Here is a 25,907-nt window from a genome sequence, read left to right on the forward strand (position 1 = left end):
TCTGCACTTTGCATTTCTTGTTCCCCGCTGGTGGAACCACTACCAGTTCCAACCAGAGCAGGGGCGTCCCTCTCTACCTTTAAAAAACTCCTGAAGACCCAGCTCTTCAGAGAGCATCTTCTTCCTAGCACCACACGATAATTCTACTCCTCAAAAGAATTGTCACTAGTACTTATTGATGCACTAATTATTATCGCACTTGATTGTTTGTTTTTACTCTTCCTGTAAGTCGCTTTGGATAAAAGCGTCTGCTAAATGACTAAATGTAAATGTAAAATAAACAGACTGAATCTCCACTCAGGGCAGGAGGGAGGCAAGGACTTGACTGTGACCCAGAAGATCCGTTTTCATGTCCCACGTTAAAAAAACAAGAGTCAACGCTGTGTCCAGTAGCTTTCCCCCCAACCCTGTTCTTTCACTCTAACATCAGGTGGTTTTATTGCCTAAAGTTAACATTCTGTGCACCCTGAAGTTTATTTTGAAACGCTACTACAGGATGAGAACACGTTGAAGATGTGGGTCATTTTATGGATGGAAGTTGGCTTCATGTGCCAAGTTTCATAGGAATGAATGGGGCCTCCAATGCTGCAAGTCAAACGTAAACATACTGTAATTCCAGAGGGACAGGAAGTCTTTCGAACTCTGCACCTCCAGGTCATAACAGGCTTTCTGTTAAAAAGAAAAAGTAAGTAAAAAAAACTCAAGTTGAGGTCTCAAGCCCAATGCAAAATAACCCTGACAATGACATCATCAATATACGCAGTGTTACAACTGACAGCTGCACAATTATATATATATATATACATGATGCTGTTGCAAATATATATATATATATATATATATATATATATATATATATAATAAAATTGCAGATAACTGCAGCTGAGTTCTGCAGGATTTTGATTCCTGACTTAATATTTGCAGATAAATAAAGTATTTATTTATTGTCTAAAGAAATCAGCTGTTGAGGTGTAGGGCTGAATTTTGTATAAATATCTGTGATAATAAAATGCCATAGACTAAAAAAAGGAAAATAATAATTGCCATAAATGAAAATTTAGGTCTCAAGCCCAATGCAAAACAACCCTGATGACATCACGATGACATCATCAGGGGAGTGCCTCTTTAATAAATGCAGCGTTACGACTGACAGCTGCACAATTTTAATGCAAATATTGATTTAATCAAATATTCTAATGCATTTCTTAATTGCAAAGCCTATAAAATATATACATAATGTAAAATATTTATAAAATATGCTGTTGCAGAATAATTTGCAAAAAATAAACAAATGCATGAATTCAATGAAAAAACAATTAAAAAGAAAATAGATGAGCGTTGGGATTCAGGAATATTCTAACATTGCAGATAAATAAAATGTAAAGCTGCAGCTGAGCTCTGCAGGAACACGACAGGATGCTGATTCCTGACTTTATATTAAAGGATTTTTTATTTTCATTTTTTGTCTCCTTTTATAAAGAATGAAAACAGAAATCAGCTGTTGAGATGTGGGGCTGAATCAGGTATATAGCTCTGTGATATTAAAACGCCACGGACTAATTTATAGTTCCCATCATCGGCGCTCATAAAGTGGTATTATGGGCTGAGCGGAGGAGGAGCGGGTGGGGCCTGGCTGGGAACACAGAGGCAGACTGTGGTCACTGACCGGAGACTCTACTGGCTTTTATTCTACTCAAATCAGACCGCATGTCTGACCCAGGGGTCCGCCTGCTGCCGGGAGCAAACTGCACTCATTTCCCCGATATTTGACAGATGGATGCTGCGCCGTCGTAGAGTAGGAGGATGAAAAAATCGCCTGATATGTTTTTTGGCATTTTCGCTCATAGCCTATTTATGGGAGGCAGCGGCGGCTTGGCCCTTTCTTTATTATAGGAAAGAGATCTCCGCGGTTAGCTATGTGAAGAGCAGATCGCCTAATAATTCTCGTTTCGCGATCCTGAGGAATAATTATGAACAACGCGCAAGATATGTCGCCCGATTTCGTGTTGATGCGCCTGGTTTCCGCGGCCGAGGATGACCGCCTGGACGCGGAAAACGGGAATCTGCCGCCGGGAGGAGTGGTGGCAGGGCTGGGGAAGGAGGTCCTGGCTCACAGCGGCGTCAAAGCGGGCTTGGATATCAGCCGAGATCCGACGGCTGGCCTCGAGCATCCCAGCGGCCGCCTGAACAAAGCCCAGCCGAGCGGCGAGGGCACGGCTGCACCTGACACCGGGGTGACGGAGAGCCGAGCCCCGCTGTCCGCGCCTCCTCCGCCGCAGAGCCCCATGGAGGCCCAGGGATTTGACTTCGCTCCCAGCCCCGGCCTACGGCCTCAGCTGCTGGTCTTCTCCAATATAATGCGGAACGGAGAGGGGATTTTAGAATTAGACCGTCGGAATCAGCCGAGGGATGCTTTGGGTTTGGACCAGAGCCCGGGGTCTGGCTGCTCCGGCCCGGCTGTCAATAACAACACCCTGAGTCCCGGAGACGTGCAGCAGCAGCAGCAGAACCTGCTGGACCGGACATGGGGAGCGCATCCGACGGTTTCCGTCACCGCGGACATGCAGGGAGCTGCGGAGCTCTGCCGCCGGCACCGACTCATCACTACCCCGCCCGAGTGGCCCTTGTTGTCGGAGAGATCCAACCCTCTCACCGTGATTGACTCTAAATGGGGGTGCGCCTCCAGGGACCGAGAGGGAGCCGTGTTCGAGCTGGCCCGGCGGTTCGGGGAGCTGGGGGTCGGCGCGGTACCCAAGATGCTGTTCAAAGCGGGGAAGCTCCCGCAGTGCTCGTGTCAGGGTGCACACAGGCCGGCAGGAGGGGGAGTAGAGCCCGGAGATGACCCGACAGAGACCAGCGACGCTTTGTTGGTCCTGGAGGGGCTGGGGAGCGGGGACGTAGCCGGCCTGGGCATGGACGAGTGCCCAGAGGGGGAGTCGGACGACGAGAACGGACGCCGCGAGTTTTTACTCAACAGGAAACGGGAAATAGTTCAGAAAATGTCCGGGACTTTCTCCATCAGCAGCTTCCAGGCGGAGCTGAGGCGGCAGGTGGAGGGGATGGCCCCGGCGGCCACCGAGGCGGCGCCAGCGACTCACCTTGGCGCGCAGGTGTGTAGCCTCCACGGGAACCTGGCCAGCCGGCTCTCGCAGGTAAGCTCTGGGGATTCAGAGGTCGTCGCCCAGGTGTCAGCCACGACACCGTCACCGTCACCCACACCGGTGCAGAGCTCACCGTGGGCCACCAGCCCCAACCTGAGCCAGGCGTCGACCCCCAGGAGGCGGCCGGAGCGGTGCGCCAGCGCGCCGCGGACTCCAACCGGCTGGGCCCCTGGCGGCGACAAGACGCTCAAAGTTCCCGGGAAGTCCAAAAAAGGCTCGTTAAAGATCCGCCTGAGCAAACTGTTCCGGACTAAAAGCTGCAGCGGCTCCAATCACCTGCTGGACAAGAGGCCCTCAGTGACCTACTCAGTATCTTCTGCCGGGAGTCTGGTGGACATGGCGAGCGGCTCTGGAGCTGAGCAGGACGCGGACAGGTGAGCAGCCACAGTCTCACAACATAAGGCTCCTATTTCCCCTCAGACAGACAAGAAACCAAACAAGGTTTCCATTAATGCATGAACACTCATTCCAGAAGACAACAGGTTGTGTGAATGAGGAGAAGTTAAGGATGCCTGGAATTTGTTTATTTTTAAAGCAAAAAAACAAAACAAAACAAAAAAAACCCCACAGGTTTATTTGTTTAGTATTTTGTGTGATTCATGTTGCTCCTTCTGGTTTCTGTGGTGGAAAAGTATTCATATCCTTTACTGCAATAAAAGTTCTAATACCACACTGTGAAATTGCTACAAGAAAAAGTGCATTCAAAGTAAGTAAGTATCAGCATCAAAATGTAGGCCTACTTAAAGTAGGCTATCAAAAGTAAAAATACTCGTTCTGCGGAATGAACCCACTCAGACTGTTTTATTCCAAATATATTATTAGATTATTATTATTATTATTGATGCATTTATGTCAGCAAGGTCAAGGTATAGGGCTGCATTTGACTACTTTATATATTGTTATGTGGTTAAATAATTTTAAATTGATCATGTTTTTAAGTTAAATCTCGACTTGAAAAGTAACTAAAGCTGTCAGCTTCATCTAGTGAAGTAAAAAGTACAATATTTACCTCTAAAATATAGTGAAGTATAAGTATAAATATACATAAATGGACACGTAAAGTAACAAAACATCAAACTTTTACTTAAGTACAGTACTTGAGAAAATGTACTACAAAGTAGTCATGCAGAAAATATCAGATAGATCTAATGTTGCAGTAAAAGAAACTCTGGTTTCTGTTCTCCTTTTCCAACTGAGTGTGTCTTGTAAGCTTATTTGGTCTGGGCATGTGATTTATGCATGAAAAAAATAATTATAGAATACTCAGATTAATCCAGAAGAGCAATCTGAACCTGTGTAACGCTGCAAAAATAAGCAGTGTAACCAGAAATACGTGTCATAATTCTGCTTATAAGTCTTCCTTCATGAGTGTCCTCCTTTAAAACCTCAGCAGTTGTAAACAAAGTGAAAAAAAATATTGTTTTCCAAGATTAAGGTCAGTAAATTTGAGAACAAATGGCAAAAATGGTTGAGTTGAACGTCCATGGCACGAGAGAACCTGTGTAATTCTGCAAAATCAGCAGGGTAACCAGGATTTTTTACCGAACATGTGAAAAACTTCATGAGTTTCTTCTGTTGTGTTTAGGAACCCCCAAAGTTGGTGTCCAACAACTAACAGAAGTTATGAAAAAGGTGGAAAAAATAGTTGTTTTTCAAGATTTAGGTCAGGAAATTTCAGGAGAAAAGACAAAAATGGTCACACTTACAAAAATTGGAAGTCCAGGACATGAGAAACTCTAAATACAGAACTCACAGATCTGATGTTCCAGTAAAGAAACTGGTTTCTGTTCTCATTTTCTAACTGAGAGTGTCTTCAAAGCTTATTTTGGCTTTATATGTTATACAATAATAATAATAATAATAATAGTTTAAAGAGATCCCCAAAGTTGGAGTCCAATAATTGACAGAAGTTGTAAATTAAAATGTGATTGTTTCCAAAATTTAGAACTGTAGACTACATTTTAGGATAAATGGCAAAAATGGTCTTACAAATGCTTACAAAATTTTGAAGTCCATGGCACGAGAGAACCTGTGTAACACTGCAAAATCACCAGTGTAACCAGAAATATGTGCAAATTTTCCATATATTTATGTATTCATATATGTGAAAAAGTGTCACTTCATGAGTTTCTTCTGTTGTGTTTAAGAATTAACAGAAGTTGGAGTCCAATAACTGACAGAAGTTGTAAATACAGTGGAAGTAACTGATTGTTTTCCAAGATTTAGGTCAGTAATTTTTAGGATAAAAGACCAAAATGGTCACAGATACAAAAATTGGAAGTCCAGGGAATGAGAAAGACATGTAAAAACAGAACTTAGATACTTGGATTCTGTTCTCCTTTTCTAACTGGTATTATATGGGCGGTGCATGTTATTTATGCATGAAAAAATAACAATAACCTAATCAAATTCATCCAGAGGAGCAATCTGAACTTGTATAACACTGCGAATCAGCAGTGTAACCAGAAATATGTGTTTTCCTTCCTAATGTGAAAACGTGTCACTTCTCTGTTGTCAGAAGCTGTACATAAAGTGAAAATAACAACTGATTTAGGTCAATACATTTTGGGATGAAAGGCAAAAATGTTGGAGTTACAAAAACTGGAAGTCCATGTGCCGAGGAAGTCCTGCAGAGAAAAGCTCAGACTGATCTGATGCTGCAGTAAAACATTTAGATCCAGTCAATGTCAATTAACATTTTCCTATTCTCGTCTTAACTTTCTCTAACTTTGTGTTTCATAATTTACGCAGCATTTTTCAAACTCAGAATCGCTTCCAAGTACCCAAGTGTCCATTAGGTGAGAGCGGGGTCGGGTGTCAGGTTCATTCGATCTCGCTCCCTAAAATATGTCAGAGCTGAAATGTTCAGATTTTGGGTCAGAGGTCACCTACAGGGTCATCAGCTTTTGTTTCTCTTGACACAATGAGTTTACATTTTTTTATGTTCAAAAGTTGTTATTTATAATAATTATTATTATAATAATTATTATTATTTATTATTATTATTTTCTTTTTTTGTCTTTGTCCCCTAACATATTTATATTTCTGTTTCTTTGCTTCACAAAAAATAATAAAAATACATTTTATATATATATATATATATAAACTATACAGGTAAATAAATAGGACAGGGGATATAGACAAATAAATTATTATTATTAATAATAATAATAATAATAATAATAGACAACAATACAAAGAAACTTTCTCTACCTTAACAGAGCCAAAGAAAATAATAATATAATAATAATAATAATAATAATAATAATAATAATAATAGTCAATGCAAAAAACTGTCTATACCTTAAAAGAGCAAAAAAAAAAAATCAATGAAAATAGAAATAGAAAATAAACAGTTGAATAAATAGGACAGAGATAAAATTAAAGAAAAAAAATAGAAGACAATTAAAAGAAACCTTCTTTACCTTGATAGAGCCAGCAGAAGTAATTTGAAAAATATTAGAAATAGAAAATAAACAGAAAAATAAATAGGACAAGGGACATAAATAAATAAATAGATAATAACAATAATAATAATAATTATTAGAACAATAATAATAGACAAAAACACATCTTTACCCTTACAGAGCCAGAAAAAGTTAATTTAAAAACAAAAAAATAATAAAAAAAATACATATTTGTCAGTTTATATTGCTTGAACAAAATTAGCTTAACGACAGTTAGGTCACTCCATTCCTACTGACACATCAGACTTCAGTTAAACATCGTCAGGGAATATATATCATGCGTATCATTTTTGAGGTGTGACCACTAATCCTGTTCTCCCTGAGTGAAAACAACACAACAACAGATCTGGACCAGTTGTTAGTTGTGTTTTATGCCTAAAAGAAATACAAAATCTAAAAAAAATTGGTGAATGCATCAAGTTCTCCAGAATAAATCTGTCTCTTTCCTGTTGTTTCCCGCATGAGGCCGACGGTTCTAACAGCCTGAATGAACTCCTTCATCTTCTTGTCCTTCTCTCAGGAAACTTTCTCACAAATCACAAAGACTTTTTTTTAAACCTTTGTGGCTTGTCACCCTCTATCCTCCTCACTGCTTTAGTCATTATTCACGGCAGCACACTGAAGGAAGGCTGTGATTAAAAAAACATAGCTTCAGAAGTCCTGACTGACTGCCGGAGCTGAGAGAGACTCAAACGGGCTGTAGGACCCGAAACTGAATTGTTAGAACCTCTGCAGCTCTACTCGTCTTCTCTGCACGCTAACTGTCTTCTCATGTTCTTCTTCTTCTTTTCTTCTGCCTGTCTTGATGTGTGTCCTGCAGCCACAGCCAGCCCAGACTGACCAGGGCCCACAGTGCCTTCTCCCCCTCTGCCTCCCTCTCTGCCTCCCTCTCTGCTTTCACTGGTAAGATCTGCTTCAGGTGTAACTCTCAGGAAACCTTTCTTTAAGGAGTAAAAACACCCTCTCACACAGGTCCACCACATTCCAAACTCTCTGCAGCTAAAGATCATTTAAGCATGTATTAATCTGAATCAGAATCACCTGTTAATGGCAGAGTATTTGTACTCATAAAAAGGAATTTTACGCATTTTTTTTTTGCATTGCTCTCAAAGTACACACACAGAATCAGATACAACAGCTCAAAACAAGAAGTTGCACCTAAATGCAGCCGTGGAGGGAGAATTCAGATATTTTACTTCAATAAAAGTACTAATACCACATTGTAAAAATACAAAGTTCTGCATTGAAAATAAGTTTCAAATAAAAGTATGTACAACCAAGATTCCAAAGAAGTGTTAAATGTAAAAAATAAAAATAAAAAGCATCAAATTTAGAATTCAGAACGGAAAAATGTATAAAAAACAGAGATTTATCAGTTTAAGCATGAGATATACTGTCTATGTACAGTTTTCAGTTGGATATATGTCATAAAGGATTAGCAAATTATCACATTATTTACATTTAAGACATGTTCCAGCCTTTTTGGAATCAGGGTTGTCAGTATAATCAAGAAAACGTACTAAAAGTAACATAATTTAGTAACAATTTTAGCTGCTAATAATATAATAACCAGATAATATAGTAACTGCGTATACATTCTCAATATATGTGTTATTGCTTCTTACATTTCTTTACAATTTTAGCTGTAATTTCCCTTCTTAAAGGCCCCCTACATTCAAAAATGTGTGTTTTTCTAATGTTTATATCATCCAAAATGTATGACCTTGACTATACTGACTTGTTTCTGTGCAAAGTTTGTCATTAGAGAGGCGTTTTCACATTCCTCTTCTGTAGGGGGATATTTCTCTGTACTTCTCCTTAAATCTGAGATTCAAATGTACATCGGCAAGACAGATTACTTACGTCACAACTTTGGACTATTATACAGCCTGTTGTCTTGAATCTGCGTACAATTAACAAGACTTCAGACCTTCAAATTACGTGTCATGCATGCACAAATTCCAATTCTGCGTGTATATGATGCACCAATCTGTCCCCATGTTTACACTTGGAGTTAGTGCTGCCCTCTTGCAGCTGTAATTGTTATGAATGACGGCGAGTTGGAATATAAAGCAAAAAAGTAAAAAACACCTATGGAGGGTGTATTTCACCAGGAGATCAGTGTTGGTGTCCATGTGAAACCAAAGTTCAGCATGCGATTCCAACATCTCTTAACTTCCTGCATCAGGTTTTACTGAACTATGTCACTTCCAGTAGTCACGTTGTCCTCCTAACTACTTAACTTCCAGCATTTACATCATTTATTTACTGTTTAAACTGTCTTTTAGAGCCTAACCAGGAACAGTTTGGCCCTCACCTTAGAGAAGTGCTGACGGAGCACAAATTCAACCAAACTGCAGCTTTTTTCTGCAAAACTTACGATGTCCTGTAGCTGATAGGGTCGCTAATTTTAAGAACGCTCCTGTGGGTATCATATGCACGCAAAATTTTGTAGATTTTAGTGTATGCATTGCATGCAATTTGAAAGTTGTGTTATTTGTATGCAGATTGATGAGACAGGGCTGTGAGAGGAGACCCTATCGGGTAAAATCAGCCTAAAACTAATAGATATGATCATAAAACTTCACTAGTTGATTGATCTTGTTGTTGATACCTTGATTGAACATGCAATTTTCCCCCATGATGCAAAAAAAAGCCCATCCCAGCTTCAATTTGGGAAGGTTTGGGATTCTTTTAGCATTGCACAGAGCCATGCTAGCTGTTTCCCCCATTTCCAGTCATTATGCTAAGCTAAGCTAACCAGCTGCTGGCTGTAGCTTCATATCTAACATAGAGTGTTGTTGATCTTTGCATCTAACTCTCAGGCATGAAAGCAAAAAAGCATATTTCTCAAAATGCTGGAAATGAATAATTAAGAGTCAGAAAATGCAGTTCCAAACAGGCCAAATTTCTTCACATATAAATATAAATTTGCTGCACTTTTTTCTTTTTTTTTTTTTTAAAGCTGCACATATCTGAAGCTGTGTCCGAGGCTCTAACCGGTGCAGTAGATAAGATTAGACACTAAAAGGCCTTTGGGTAAGAAGGGTGAGGAGGTCTGCAGCTCAGCTGGCAAAAATTATTTCGCTGACTTTATGAGAATTGTCCTACATAACGCGTGCATGGCTCAGGAGGACGCTCTCGTGTCTCACATTGCTCGTAGATCTCTAAATCCACTTCTTGAACATGATGATTTCTGTAGTTTAATGAACAGGCGCTCTCTGCGGCTTCCCACCAATTAGCCAGAAACATTAAAGCTGCAGCGTGCAGGCGACATGTCACGTCTGCAGCCCCGGAGGAGCAGCAGGGTGAGCTTCTTTTTCAAACTTGGGGACTTCAAAACCCACAAGTCCTGCTGCAGACGTGTGCTCGTGTTTACCAACCGGTCTGTGAAGTCTCACAACCACACAGAAAGAAAAAAAAAAGAAGAGATGATAGAGGAAGAGATCTGAAAAGTGGGTGAGTCCAGCTCTCCCTGCTGCTCAGGAGACGGCGGGGATTTGGCTCTTGAATTTGTTTCTTTCGCTGCCAGTAAAACATCCCCAACTGCAGAATTTCACTTTGGTAAACAGTGAATCTGCAGCATCTCAATTAGCCGTGATGGGATGTTCTTCTTTATTGCAGTGATTTAGTCTGATTAGCTGGGTGTAATTTTCGATAAACATCCTGCCTGGTGCAGCTTTAATGGCGCTCTGCAGCACAGACAAAACAAAACACGCAATCACAGAAATAAAAACCACTCTAATGTCTTTATTTCACCCTCCCTCCCCTCACTTTTTATTCTTTTCAGGTGAGACAGTTTCCCTGGTGGATGTGGATATTTCTCGGCGAGGGGCGAACACGCCACACCCTCCCACGCCTCCCCCTCCTCCACGCCGGAGTCTCAGTTTGTTAGGTACTTTTCCCTCCTCCCCGTCTGTCTCTGTGTTCCTTCTGCAGACACATAATGATAAAATGACGAGTCAAACTGTCCTCTCTATGCTCTTTAGTTGAAAAGGAAAGGAAGCTCTGGCAGTTTTTCTTTCTTACTCATATTCGTACTGATCGATTTAGTTTAAGTTTCCGGAAACAGACACACAAACAAGATTTTTAATCTGCAGTAATCTGATTGGTGGAGCTTTGAAAGGTCAGCTGCAAACTACAGATTTAATTTGAAATCTGAGAGCAATGACTCGATCGATGAGGAGAACCGCTTCTCTCTCTCTACACAGGAAAAACAACCTGTACCAGGAGTCTTGTTTTTGTTTTTCTGGAGTTCTTCAAATCAAATTTTATTCCTTTTTGGTCAAAGATTCCCACTAATCATTAGGAGACCGTACCAAGACGAATGCATGAAGAAAGCAATTGTAAACAATGGGAAATGTAGAAATATATTCCTAAATATTGGTGCATTTTTGTCCCTTACATTTCTAATTTCATGGCCATACTCTGATCTTTCAAATGCATATTTTTGCTCCGAGCCTGATGTCATTTTCTGACCCACATATGCAGCAGATTTCAGTGTCAAACTGATCCATGTCCGCTGTCGCTGCAGGTTTTTGCTTCAACCAAGCAAATGCTCACCTGATACAGGAACGAAAAACCTGCAGCCACAGCAGCCCATACAGGTGCATCTCAATAAATTAGAATAGCATAGAAAAATTTATTTATGTCAGTAATTCAATTTAAAAAGTGTAGATAAGACATTATATAGATCCATTACACACAGAATGAAACATTACATGTCTTAATTTATTTAATTTCTTCTTATTATAATGATAATTGCAACAGTTTAATGCTCATTTTGTTGATTGCTTGATTGGACATGCAATTGTCCCCATGATGCAAAAAAAAAAAAGAGCCTACCCCAGCTTTAATTCGGGGCGTCTGTTGGCGTTGGACAGAGCCAGGCTAGCAGTTTCCCCCCCTTTTCCAGTCATTATGCTAAGCTTAGGGAACCAGCTGCTTCATATCTAACATGCAGAGTGTTGTTGATCTTTGCATCTCACTCTCGTGCATAAAAAGCAAATAAGCATATTTCTCATAATGTTGGAAATTAATAAGGAAGAGTCGGAAAATGCACTTCTAAACAGGCAAAATTTCTATCGAGTATCATAGAAAAGTTAATTTATGTCAGTAATTCAATTCAAAAAGTGTAAATAACACATTATACCGATCTATTACACACAGAATGAAACATTTCATGTCTTATGATTATGGCTTACATTTAATGAAGACCTACAATTCACTGTCTCAAAACATTTTAATATTACAAAAGACCAATTTTTAAAATTATGATTAATAAGGAAATATTGGCCTCTGAAAAGTATGTCCATCTATATGACTCAATACTTGGTTGGGGCTGTTTGACTTGAACTACTGGAAATGGACTTTTCATCATATTCTAATGTATTGAGATGCACCTGTGTATGAATCTGTTTAACACGTTTGCTTTAAAAGTTAAGATTGGAAATATTCTATATTTCTGTAACTGTTTGCAGATTCCATGAAAAGACCAAAACCAACAATCTGTTAGTCCAAAGGCAGACTCCAACAGCATTCATTTTTCAGATTTTGAAATAGAAACTCTCAGTTTAAGCAATAATCATTGACTTAGGTTATCACAGTAAGCTGTGAACGCTTACACAAACAGTGTCAACGTTTAGGTGCTAATTGTCACGGCTGTGGATGCGATAAAAGTTTAGATCCAGAGTCGCACAATAACATGAACAAACTAACTGAAAAAGGTGCGGTAATGTTAAATGAGCCTCTCCTGTGTTATGTGAGGTAAAGTAACTGTTTTTGTCAATGGAGTCTGGTGGCTCTGAAGAGAGCACCGATAACAGCTTCAGTTCCCTGTTGTAAAGGACTGTCTGACAGCAAGATAAAGTGTAGAATATATTTTTAATACACAACACAGCACATTAAAACTGATAATGATTTTTGTACGTGCTGGGTACGTAGCAGGACTCTGTCTTCAAAGCCACCAGACTCCATTGACAAAAACAGTAATTTTTCATTGCAGTTCACAGGAGTGGCTCGATCTGATCTTTGTTTTTTTCTTGTTCTTTGGCTTGTTTAGGGTTAGGGTTAGGGGTTTTGAGCTGGTACTCTTCCTTGTACTACAATACACACACTGGCTATGAATGAGGATATATCCTCATCTGTACATGTGTATGTAGCAACACCATCATCCAGACACCTTCGTCAGGTTTTGTAGGAAAAAGTTTTCAGCCCTTGTTTCCTTCCTCACTTTCTCCTCTCCTTTCCTTCCTGTTCTTCCTTCCTTGTGCCCTTTCCTCTCCTACCCTTGTTAACTTCCTTCCTTCCCTCGTTACTCTCCTTCCTTCCTTCCTTCCTTCCTTCCTGTCATCGCTCACTCTTCTCCTTTTCTTTCCCTCCCTCCTAACTCTCTCCTTTCCTCTCCTCTCCTTCCTTCCCTCCCTCCTCGCACTCTCCTCTCCTTTCCTTTCCTTCCTTCCTTCCTTTCCTCCTCTCCTCTCCTCTCCTCTCCTCTCCTCTCCTCTCCTCTCCTCTCCTCTCCTCTCCTCTCCTCTCCTCTCCTCTCCTCTCATTTCCTTTCTTCCTTCCTTCCTTCCTTCCTTCCTTGCACTCTCTCCTCTCCTTTCCTTCCCTCCCTCCTCGCACTCTCCTTTCCTTCATTCCTTTCCTTTCCTCTCCTCCTCGCTCTCTCTTCTCCTTTCCTTCCTTCCTTCCTTCCTTCATTTCTTCCTTCCTTCCTCTCCTCTCCTCTCCTCTCCTCTCCTCTCCTCTCCTCTCCTCTCCTCTCCTCTCCTCTCCTCTCCTTCCTTCCTTCCTCTCCTCTCCTCTCCTCTCCTCTCCTTCCTTCCTTCCTCTCCTCTCCTCTCCTCTCCTCTCCTCTCCTCTCCTCTCCTTTCCTTTCTTCCTCACTCTCTCCTCTCCTTTTCCTTCCTTCCTTCCTTCTTTCCTGGCTCTCTCCTCTCCTTTCCTTGCTGTCCTTCCTCCAGATGACATAGCCGGGCCTCAGCCTGGGCCTTTCCTAGTGAGTGTTATGGGCGCCTCCCTGCAGTCCCTCCCCCTGCCTCTCCCTCCTCCTCCTCCTCCCTCCCACGCCACCATCCAGCACAGTCTCAGCCTCAATGGTAAGACGTGTCGCTCAATCCGCTCTAGCACTTCCTCTTTTTAATCGGGAAGTCGACTAAAGCAAACAGAGTCTCTGATGTAAAAGGAGGAAACAATCAACAAACAATTTACTTTCAACATGTTTATCAAGAAAATTATTTTTATTGGATAATTTTCTTTTATTGACTTGTTTAGTTATTTGAAGAAAATTTTTAAAATATATATATTTTCTTTTTTCTTTATCGTTTTTGTTGTCCATTTTTGTACCCGTATGGGTAAAACTTCCTCAATTCAAAAAAGTTTTTACTCTCTCTTGAGATTATTTTGCCTTTGTTGCACAATAACTTTTCCATCCTTGAAAATTCTGTTATGAATAAGTGAATTTTAAGCCTAAACTTGTCACCAAACCCTAACAACATGGTTTTTAAAGTGTTTGTGTTCAGAAAAAATCACATTGAACACATTTGTTGTTAAAAACTATCTGTGTTTTGCAGTGAAACTGTGTTGAAATGTTTCATGCAGCAGCTTTAATTTTTCCTCCCCTGGTTTAGATGCGTTCCTGCGGGCTCTCCCCCACTCCACCCCGTCACCTGGCGACGCCCCGGCCCCGTCCAGACAGGCCCCGCCCCCCATGCTGTGCGCCCTGCGGCGGTCTGAAGCCAGCAACTTCACTGCCAGTCTGAGAGAGTTGGAGAAGGTGAGACTCCTTTATTGGATTTACCAAATTAATTTATTATCATGTGTGTCTTTCAATCAGAAGTGGAGCCTGGTGCATCACATTTTGTGCATATTTTACTTATTTATTTTTGTCTGTGAAGCACTTCGTAAACTTGTTTTTGAAAAGTGCAATATAAATACATTTTAATAATTATTTTTTTATCAGCTCAACTGAACTATTACTTTCATTATAGTTGAATCTATTCATTATTTTTTCAGTTTATCAGTTCATCTTTTGTTGGTAGAACATCAGAAAATTGTACAAAACTAATTGTTTTCTCAATGTCAATTTCCTAAAATTCAACTTTAGACTGTCTAACAGATAATCCGTTTTCTTTATTTCTTAGAGGCTCTTTATAAAAAACCCATGAGACACATTTTTACATCTTTACAAATTACTTAAAAGATTTAAAATATTCAAAAATGACATATATGTGTTTATGATTATCAATTAAAAATGATCGGTTGGTCTCACCTTGTGTTGAGTTTTGAGCATGTGCATCTCTTCATATAAGCTAACATTATAAGAGATTAATATTATTATTTTTTTGCCATTTGAATTGCATAAGAATGAAGTAGAATTGTTGTTTCAAATGCATTTTGAATGGTTAAAATCCATTCTGCCACCGTGGTGATATCATCATCTAAAGTCAAGACTGTCTTACCTGCAGTTTTGAGGATGTAGGTTTCAAGGAGTTTAATATCAGCAGGATATAATCACTGAAAAACCTTTAAAAAGGAGCCATATTAAGATGTTATTAAGCTGGGTAACACAGAAACCACATACATAGACTTCTGTGAGTAAAAGTGGTGTAACAGGTTTTGTTGTGTCCCCTCAGTGCGGCTGGTACTGGGGTCCCATGAACTGGGAGGACGCGGAGATGAAGCTGAAGGGGAAACCGGACGGGTCGTTCCTGGTCCGGGACAGTTCAGACCCCCGATACATCCTGAGCCTCAGCTTCAGATCCCAGGGAGTCACACACCACACACGCATGGAGCACTACCGGGGTGAGACACACACACACACACACACACTTACTCTTTCTTCTCTTGCCCTTTTTTCCTTCCATTCCTTCCTTCCCCCCTTCCTTCCTTCCTTCCTTCCTTCCTACCTCACTCTTTCCTCTCCTTTCCTTCCTCTCCTCTCCTGTCCTTCTTTCCTTTCCTTTCCTTCCCTCCTTGCTCTCTCTCCCTTGCTGTCCTTCCTTAGTGCACATGTTTGCACAATAATCCTGACCACACATTGAACTATTTGCTATTTTCACATATGACTGTGTTCACAGAGAGTCTGTATTCATTAATTATTTTATTAAAAAGAACAATGTTAAACTTTAATTTCACCGATAGTTTTTTTAAACAGATATTTGAATTCATTTCATGCATTGAAAGTCTGATATAGTCACAACTCTATTACAGATTACTCCTTATCTTGTTGAAAGTGTAGTAAGTAATATAACAATTTCAATTACTTCATCAAAATAATGTAAATTATTCTATTTAGTTACTTTCTGAACATTTTCTAACAAATGTTTTAAACTCGGCTATAAAGCTGAAAAATCCCAACAGCTTTACAAACCCGCAGTGCCAGGAAATATGCCTAAAGCTTTTTAGTGAAAATGATACACAGTAACCAGCTGTAACATTAACCCTTTTGCAAAAAAGGACTGTAATTTAACAGATTTTTTCTCAATAACTGTAACAGATAATCACAATAAGGCTGCATTTATTTTGTAATGTCCTGCATGTCTTGCCTTTTGTGTGCATATGTGTGCAGATATGCAGCGTAATGCATGCTCACAGTGACTCATACACACGCACGCACGCACGCACGCACGAACGCACGCACGCACACACACACACACTCATATGATGCCTATAGAAACATGTGCATTCATATGATGCTGGTCATTCAACACTTCAGGCATGTTCAACTGTAACATGGACACAAACCACATGTATGAAGGCACGGCACCATGATGAGTCACAGAAGACATTTATGCACACGTGCAAACTGACCACATACAAACACACACACATGCATCTGGGCATGCCTTGCAAGCAGTGTTATGTGACATTTACTGTTTACTTCATCCAAACTTTGATCAGTTAAAACTAATTTTATCTCTCGTATGTCAAAACATTTTTGATTGCGACTGTAAATTTTTCAAATCAAATCTTTTTTTTAAAAACACATTTTTAGCAGCGAGTCAGTTGGTCAGTCAGCACACAAAAATTTCCCCATCCTTTGGTGAAATTTGTGTTTGTGAGTTTGTAAATACATAAACATGTTGATACATGCATGCAAACGGTTGCAGCTATTGCAAATTTGCACTTGTTTTTCCACCAATGACTGATTAGTCACAACAAGTCAACACAAGTTTAAGAACAAAAATATTGTTTTGGACAAGTGTTCTTGCAGAGAGACCCGACAAAGCATGAATTGAGACTTTTTACACATCAGTGTCATGTTGTAGATATTTTTACATACTTTTGAATCATTAATTGCCATTAAGTTGTGGCAAAATCTCTTTTTTGGGGGGTAAATATTAGATGCGCCGTACGGACTCACCCCTATATTTTAGCCTCTGCACTTTTTATGACTCAGATTCTAAATTGTTTTTCGCACATTATTGCAGCTTTTCATACGCTCATAATAACAAGAACATAACAATATGATGACAAAAGAGGACATAAAGGAACAACAGAGGACAAATAAAGTGGGAATAAACTCCAACATGATGTTCTAGAGATCCAATAAGGTCACACTACAACACCAAAGCATAAATAACTCACATAACACCACATGAATATCTGCACACACGCCACATGTGCGACAAACTAACAAGGTGACTCATGAAAGATACATGTGTAACCGGGCAGACACACACACACACACACACACACACACACACACACACACACACACACACACACACACACTCACACACTCACAGACACACACACACATACACACACACACACACACACACACACACAGACACACATGCATACATAAACTGGGCTCTACATTAATGAGTCACCATTATAAAGCTATAGAGTCATGCCTGGAAACACATTCATTATTCAGACGCGCAGCCCCGACTGACACAACACATTCACATCAACACGATCGCGTGTGCATGAACGCATTGCGGCCTGACGGGGAATCGAGGGCAGACAAACAACTGCTGAGTGGTCAACAAGAAGTCAACAAACACACACCGACTGATTCAGTGTATCTGTTCACTCTGCACGTGTGCAACCGCAAACCGTAAAAATATTGTTTTTGTTAATCGAGTCTGGTGGTTGAATATAACTGCCTCAGAATCCTGTCAGAAACAGCTGACTGAGAGCAATGAATCCAGTGAAAATATTCTAAATATAGCTTGCACATGGTTTTGGGTTAGGTCGGTGTTCCTTTTTTGTGTCATATAAAAAGAGACATTTAGATGCTGCAACCGTTTAGTTTCTGTACCCCTGCCTGCTTCTCCGGTAGATAAAACACTGACTTTGGATAAATACCTCATACAATCCCAGTTCAAAAAAGCGTACTGTCACTTTAATATATTTGTTTAAAATGACTAACACTGGGACTTACCAGCTTACTGCTACTTCCACTAACTCACAGGAGGTTACACCAATAATCATTTCCACAATCTCCCTTAAAAATAAGGTAGATACAAACTGACTTCTTCTTACAGCCAGTAGTCGCCCCCTGCTGGCCATTTGAAAGAATCCAGGTTTGAGGCACTTCTCGATTGTCCTTCCTCTCTGAATTTTTTTGACTCCCTTTGATGAAATTTTTTAGGCTGCCAAACAAACCACCAGAACCAGTTGGTTCTGTTGCACCTGGGACATCAGCATTTCAATATCTACCTCTGAGACATTCCTCTTTGCCGTATTCCATCTTTCAATGTCGTAAACTTGAGGGGCGGGACCTCTAAACTCAGCATATGTTAAGCTGTGATATTTAAATGATGGGCGAGATATGAATGTTGCATGAGTCACACGTTAACCCCAAAACTGTAAAAAATGTTTGTAGAAATGACAGTTAAACACTGTCACATTGCACCAGAAGTAGGGCGTAAAATTTAAAATTGAATATCACCAAAATAGATGCTTTTAATTAACGTAAGGAATAGTACAAAACTTCTATTTCTTTTTTAAACTCTTTTATCATCTAACAAAAAAAGGAGAAATACCATAATGTCACAAGGACACAATTACACAAAAAAATAAAGGGACTATTCAGTCTAAATTAGAGTTTTTGCTAATATTAGCATTTAAATTTACAGTATAAAACCCACTGTATTTTTCACGGTGAAGTTCTGGCAACCACAGCTGCCGGCATTTTACTGTAAATTAAACAGATTTTTTTTTTTTACAGTGTATGATGAGATGAGATGATTTCTGTGCCCGGATCTGCGCTGGTTTCTATGTTTGATTGATAAATGAGGAATCCTTGCATATGGAGCTGTGTTTTGATTATAATGTCCAGTGAAAAGCATGTGCAGTATCTGCATATTTTATTAATGTTAGAGTTTCCATAAATTGGAGGATTTAAATGCTCTTTTATGGCTTGAACAAGTTGTCCTCCTTCATTATAAAATAATTTGTTTTATAAAGCACAAATCTGAGAACAAAACTTTTGACTTCATGAATTAGTGAGGATAGCTTGGAGAAACAAAGCCCCAGTTGTGTGACTTACAGATCAACTTACAAAGTCACAACACTAAGGTGAAAGAAAAAAAAGGTTTCTCTGCAGAAAGAGGGTCACAGAATAAAACCCAGAGGCAGTTAACTTGTACAGGATGGCCTAATGTGTTTACTGTAATTATACAGATGTTACATAATTAATGATGGTATAATTTATAGATGATAAAATGCTGCATATGATACATAAAGAAAAACATTCCTCTCCTTCTCCTCCAGGGACGTTCAGCTTGTGGTGTCACCCGAAGTTTGAGGACCGCTGCCACTCGGTGGTGGAGTTCATCGAGCGAGCCATCATGCACTCCAAGAACGGCAAATTCCTCTACTTCCTGCGCTCCCGAGTCCCAGGTAAAATATAGGTCATACGTAACAGCACGCAGCCCCGAGCCGATCAAAAATGGATGCTAGCTGCCACTTAGTGAGAAGTGCCTGAGAGACGGAGGAGAGGGAGCACAGTATCTGTGACTGTCTGTATGTCTGCATCCAGCAGCTGCATCATTTATGATTGTGAGAATGCATCTATATGTGTTTTTCTTTAATGTAAGGAGATCATTCTGCATGGGTTGGAACACACATTAGCAGCTAAACTCATTTACTCAGTAAAGAACTTGAACTTTACATGAATTTTTTCCATTTCATACTTCTACTCCACTACAACTGAGTTTGAACCCTCCGACAGTCCTTAAATGGATCAAAGGTTACAAAAGTCAGAATCTCTTTATTCTACATGTGTCATTTAAAATAAAGTGTTTGCACTGACCAGTTCCTGTTAAAATTCTGCTCCTCAGAGACACTGTGAAGACATGATTGATTCTGCTAAGACCAACGGTCACGTGACAAATATTCACTGAGAATCTGTTTACACAGAGCAGAGAGGAGAGGACAGGAGAGGCTGTTTACACAGAGCAGAGAGGAGAGGACAGGAGAGGCTGTTTACACAGAGCAGAGAGGAGAGGACAGGAGAGGCTGCGAACATGACAATTCTTCGATATGTACAATATGTGAACACCCAATTATTTCCCACAATATTTTTGACACTTGTGTTCACAAATAAATTCCATTTTATTCCAATTTCCAAAAAATCTGATAAATTCAACTTGTTTTTAATGTTTGTCTGCAGGACTTACAGATTTCATATACATTTTTGTAAAAAGAGCTAAAAAAAAAAGGGGGGGGGGGGTCCTGAAACAAACACATTGTTGTTGTTTTTCATTGCATTTGAAACAAACAACAAATATATAGAGAAACACCAGCCTTTTCCTTTCATGGATGATGTTAAAAAAGAAAAATGCAGTAACACAAATGTGTGTGTGTGTGTGTGTGTGTGTGTGTGTGTTGCAGGGCTTCCCCCCACCCCCGTCCAGCTGCTGTATCCTGTTTCTCGCTTCAGCAACGTGAAGTCACTACAACATCTCTGTCGCTTCTGCATCCGACAAATGGTCCGCATCGACCACATCCAGGAGCTTCCACTGCCCAGGTACTCCCCCCGCTGCCAGAGAGTCATGTGATCCTATCATTCTGCCCCCTTTCATCTTCAGTCACAGTTTGGTTAGATTTAGGCCCCAAAACTACTTGGTTAAGTTTATTTGTTTGTCTGAATACTTTTGGTGGGATTTTGCGTCAGACTTTCATTATTTTAATAATGAGGATTAGCACCAGTACTAATACAACAAACACAGGTGCACAGTTGGCCAATTGTTGATTTTTCATCCTCTCTCCAGACCGCTAATATCCTACCTGAGTAAGTTTTATTACTACGACCCCGAGGAGGAGATGTACCTGTCAATCAAGAGCATCCGGAGGACGGTGGGGGCCGAGCAGGAGGCCGAGTCGCAGACGTAGCAGCAGAGATCTGCTCAGCTCAAGTGAGTGTTTCTGTCTTAACAAATAAAAACTTGTATATTAATACATAATATTGTTATTATTATTAATTAAATATATTAAAATATAGTCATATAGTGGATTTCATTTCATCATTATTATTAAAAAATATTATTATTAATAATAATTACATGCTCAATGAGTTCCTGCTTGGATTTCCTCTAGTTGTTTTAATTTAATCTTTTTTTTTAACTTATTATTATTTTTATGCTACTTTCAACACAAATCAACTTCCTTATGAATTTTTTTTTTATTTTTCTAACTATTATTGTTACGCAAACATAAATGTCCTCTTGTATAACATGCTAATTATTTGTATTTTCTTCATAAAAAATGATCAAAATTCAAGATTTTTTACAAATTAAATCAATGTATATCAATCAATGTATAATTAAAAATTGTATTATTATTATTAAAAGTAGTTTAAATGTGCACCACCTCCACCAGCACATTGAAATGCTGCTTACTTCAGTAATAATATTCCAATAATAATATGATAATATAACTCCAGAAAAGATGCTTTTACATTAATACTTTTTTATATCTGAGCTCCTAAAATCTTGAATTTTTATTAATATTTTTACAGAACAAACTTTTTCCACTGCCAATTTACACAAAAACTTTTTTACTAATGTTAATGGCAATGGCAACTTTATTTATTTAGCACATTTCATTACAAGTAAACTCAAAGTTCTTTACATTAAAAGACAATAAATAGGGATAGACATTTAAATATAGACATAAAAATAACAAAAGAAAAGTGTATGTAATTATGTGACTGTAATTAGAAGTTCTTATAAAATGTTGTTTTCCTGATATATGTGATTAAAAAGTGAATGCACCGTGTCTCCGTGCAGGTTTCTGTGTGGAGGACTGATCTGTACTGGTCTGCCAGTCTTCCAGCATCAGCCAATCAGAGTCCCTGGATGTCTCTGTGTCTCAGCTGGACTTGGATGGACCCGTCTCTCTCTGGACTCGGACTAACAAAAAAAAGAGGGACAAGTGTTTGCAGCTGGACGGTGGGAAAACTGTCAATGAGACGTTCAGGTTCGGGGGACTCAGCCTCGTCTTCAGAGGGACTGCAGAGGCGTTAAACACGTCGGTTTGAAAAAACAAAAAGGAGAATAATGAACTTTGTTTGAGAAATTTCCCTGAAGTTACTGAACTGGACTTTTAAAAACACACAATGCACTGGTCAATTTGTACAACTGTTGTTTGCTGCCGTTTCCTTGTTTTTCCTTCCATTCTGTCAAAAAGAGGGTTTTTGGATTAAAAAGTTGCCCTCGGGAGAGATATACACACAGAGGCAGGGCAGCAGAGGCTCAGGGGACTTGCTGGAGGCCAGATAATCTTTATGTTTGGTGATCTTATTAATTATTCTGCCTGGAAACAAAATAAAAATGTTAGCTACAGGACTGAGGTAATACTAATGTCAATTAGATATATCTGAGATAAAAATAGTTTAAAATTAAATCAAAGATTTTATTCTATTTAACCAGAAGTGCTTCTTTAAAACAGACCAATTTATTATTATTATTTTTTTTGTTTGTTTGTTTGTTAATTCATTATGAAATGAAGTCCAGTGGCAGAAAAGAAAGAAGGTTGTAGTTGTGCAGGTGAGATAAAAAAAAAACCCCAACCCAAAAGGCTCAATAGAACAAAATCTCACCTCAATAACAAATAAATACAACAAATATTTTAAAAAAGGAATCAATAAACAATCACAAGGTTAGCAACATTAATCATGAAAATGTATTTTAGATTGGATTAAACCTCTAAAACTTTGCTTAAATTCAAATTCTTAATATTTTTATTGCATGCTTTTAAGAATGAACTCCTTGAGTGAGTGAGTTTTAATTACACTTGAACACAATATGCAATTTTCTGCCACTAATCTAAACAATAACAAACATTTAATGCAACATAGATAATACCACAGACTGTTTATAAAGATGGACATCTCTGCATGAATGAGGCCAAAACCTCATTCACTTGATACCGCGGCTGCACTCAATTTGTTACTACGGCAGACTCTGGCTCCAAATGATGTCACCAGAGCAATATTGCAGCACCTGCATCTGGATATTTAGGCTTCACTTGTTGTGCAGCAGGGAGAACTGGAGACAGCATCCATCTTTATTTACAATCTGTGGTTTTGCATTTGTATAGTTTATCAAAAACACCAAAGAAAAATTTTCTTCAGAAATACAATTTAAAAAGCAAACAGCTGATTTTAACTCTTTTATTCCACATAACTCAGTTATTTTTTATGTGACAATGATATCAACTATTTTATCTGTATTCATCAGGGAGGTATCCTTATTACTAATGCACGTATGCTGAAAATTTTGATTTATACAGTAGAGAGTTTATCAAATAAAAGGGGAAGTTAATGTAGAATTTATTTGCATTTTATTTGCGAATTTGGCATTCTTGTGCCGTGAGCCTCATATTTCCCACAATGCCCTGCCTCGGAGTGTGTGTATCTGTCTCACCTGACTCATCTCTACCTGTCAGTTTTATTTGTTGAAATGCCCAGGTGTATTTTGCTCATTCTATTTCTCAGTACCCTGAAGCTGGCTACTGGCTCAGCGTTTTCAGTAAAAAAAAAGAAGAAAAAAAAAGACAAAGAAGAAAAATAAACATTGGTGTGTGGAATCATTTCATAATTTGAGTATTTTAATAACATTGGTATTGCGATTGTTAAAAATGTTTCATCGTTATATTATATTAATAATAAAAATGGGTAAGTTTAACCAGGGCCACTGGGTTATAAGTACTAATGCGTTAATATTTACATCACTAATGATGCAGCTGGTGAAGGTGAAGCTCATTTTAGTTTACCTTAACCTAAAATAATACATCATAATTTAGTAGTTATGTATATTTTCTGTTAGAATCCAGGATCTACAAATTAAGGCTTCCAAAATGTATCATAGAAAGTGGAATTAAATGGAAATACTCAAATACAAGAAAATCTAATTGGACTTCAGTACTTAATTAAATATACTTAAAATGGTAAATATAAATACTTATGGAGCTGAAAGCAGCATTTTTGGGGCCTTTTACTTTTTTTACATCAAAAAATGCATTAATTATAAATTTATAATCAGTATTGTAGGTGATTATATTTCTGTCAATTGACTCCATCATTTAATTGACTTCTTGGCATCCAAAATGTATTGTAGAAAGTACAATAGATGAAAATACTCAAGTACAAGTGACTCAAAGTTGTACAGTACTTGAAATAAAAAGTTAAATAAATGAATAGTCGATTAACAGAATTGTAGTCCAATAATTTTCTTTCAAGGGACTCAGTAATTTTATTGACTACAGAGTACAATAACTGGAAATACTTAAGTACAAGTACCTCAAAGTTGTACATCAGTGCAGTGATTGGGTAAATGTAAAGAGTCCTATTCCACCACTGTATAAAATGTGTAGAAAAACAGTATTTTTTTTCACACTTAACAAGCTGAAAACAGAACATCTTTCATTAGAAAAATACATTAACTATTACTTGATTTTCAGAATTCTAGCTGATTCATTTTTGTCAATGGACTCCATCAGTTAATTAACTACTTGGCTTCCAAAATGTATTGTAGAAAAGTATAATAGATGAAAATACTCAAGTTCAAAAACAGTACAAATGACTAAAATTGTGTAAATGTACTTATTTAAATTACACCACTGTGTATAAAACAAACAAAAAACATTACATTTCCACACGTAAGAACCGTGCACCGAAAAAAGCTATTTTTTAGGGCTTTTCCATAAAAATAAAAACCAAAAATACATAAATTATTAATCGATCATTAAAGTTATAGCTGATAGGATAGGTTTAATGTTTACTTTCCAGGCAAATGTAATGGTTGCAGCACTATTTAACAGCCAGCGTGAGATCTTTGACATGTAGCTCTGTGAGTTAACAGTTCCTGCTGGAGGTTTCTCTGCATCCAAAGTGTTTCATTTTTTAACGTAAGCTATTCACTTTGAAATGTTTAAGGCGTGAATACTCTCCAGCTAATGCTCCGGCTCACTCATGAAGCCTGTTAAGTGAGGGGAAAAAAGTGAGATATCTCGGTTAAATTATGCAGCTCTTTCTCTCTGAGCTCTCCACAGAGGTGCCTGGGGAGAAGGTGATAGACAGTATCTGCATCCTGCACCGCTAACTACTGCACACTCGAGGTGAAGAGGGAGAAAGTGCTTTAGCTAAAACCTGGACTCTCATTTCCCGTGCACTTATAAAAACCCTCGCAGTGATGCAGGGAGAGGATGCACCGGGGAGAAACAGACACGACTCTATGGTGAATAAGGTCAAGTGCACTCTTTGTGGGGGGGGGGGGCTATATGAAAAGGGCTGCATGCATTGTGGATGTGAAAAGAGTCACGGGGAGTGATTCAATAGGAAAGAGGGATAGCTCATCGTCAGCCTGCATGTCGGCACAAAGTGCTGCAGGCCAGATCAGCGGATGTGGACGACAGATGGGACTGACAGCAACGACTGCAACGTTTCCTCCACCGAGGAACCGTCTGAACATTAGTTACATATCCTTAATATCAGACAGCAGTTTACTTCACTAGTTCACTTGTCTGGGATACAATGCTCACTAGTTAACTAGTATGAGTGGCTTTGGGCTTACTAGATGACTAGTTAGACATATTTTCTTCAACTACATGCAAAGGCAAAATGCTCACTGGTTAATTAGTTGGGGTGTCTTTTGACCCTAGTAGCTGACTAGGTGGACATGTTTTCTCCAACTAAATTAGTAAACCTTTGAAGCCAAACTGCTGACTAGTTAGTAATGGGAGTGTCTTTTGTCCTTACTAATTTACTAGCTGGTCTAATCTTCTTCAACTAGTTAACAAGTAAAGGCAAGGTTCT

The 25,907-nt window shown here is 39.0% G+C and overlaps 1 protein-coding gene across 1 annotated transcript; it reads left to right on the plus strand.

Annotated features, from left to right (window-relative positions):
* The first annotated feature begins 1,706 nt into the window (after positions 1–1,706).
* Positions 1,707–23,153, plus strand: socs7 (suppressor of cytokine signaling 7). Its single transcript, XM_059337379.1, has 10 exons — positions 1,707–3,535; positions 7,449–7,531; positions 10,419–10,523; positions 13,597–13,731; positions 14,263–14,408; positions 15,268–15,436; positions 19,361–19,489; positions 20,483–20,618; positions 20,863–21,006; positions 21,880–23,153. Exons 1-9 carry the CDS (start codon positions 1,971–1,973, stop codon positions 20,981–20,983), a joined length of 2,589 nt encoding a protein of 862 aa, XP_059193362.1. The 5' UTR covers positions 1,707–1,970; the 3' UTR covers positions 20,984–21,006; positions 21,880–23,153.
* The last annotated feature ends 2,754 nt before the right edge of the window (positions 23,154–25,907 follow it).

This window comes from Centropristis striata, chromosome 1, assembly GCF_030273125.1.
Source record: "Centropristis striata isolate RG_2023a ecotype Rhode Island chromosome 1, C.striata_1.0, whole genome shotgun sequence".
Lineage (NCBI taxonomy): Eukaryota > Metazoa > Chordata > Actinopteri > Perciformes > Serranidae > Centropristis > Centropristis striata.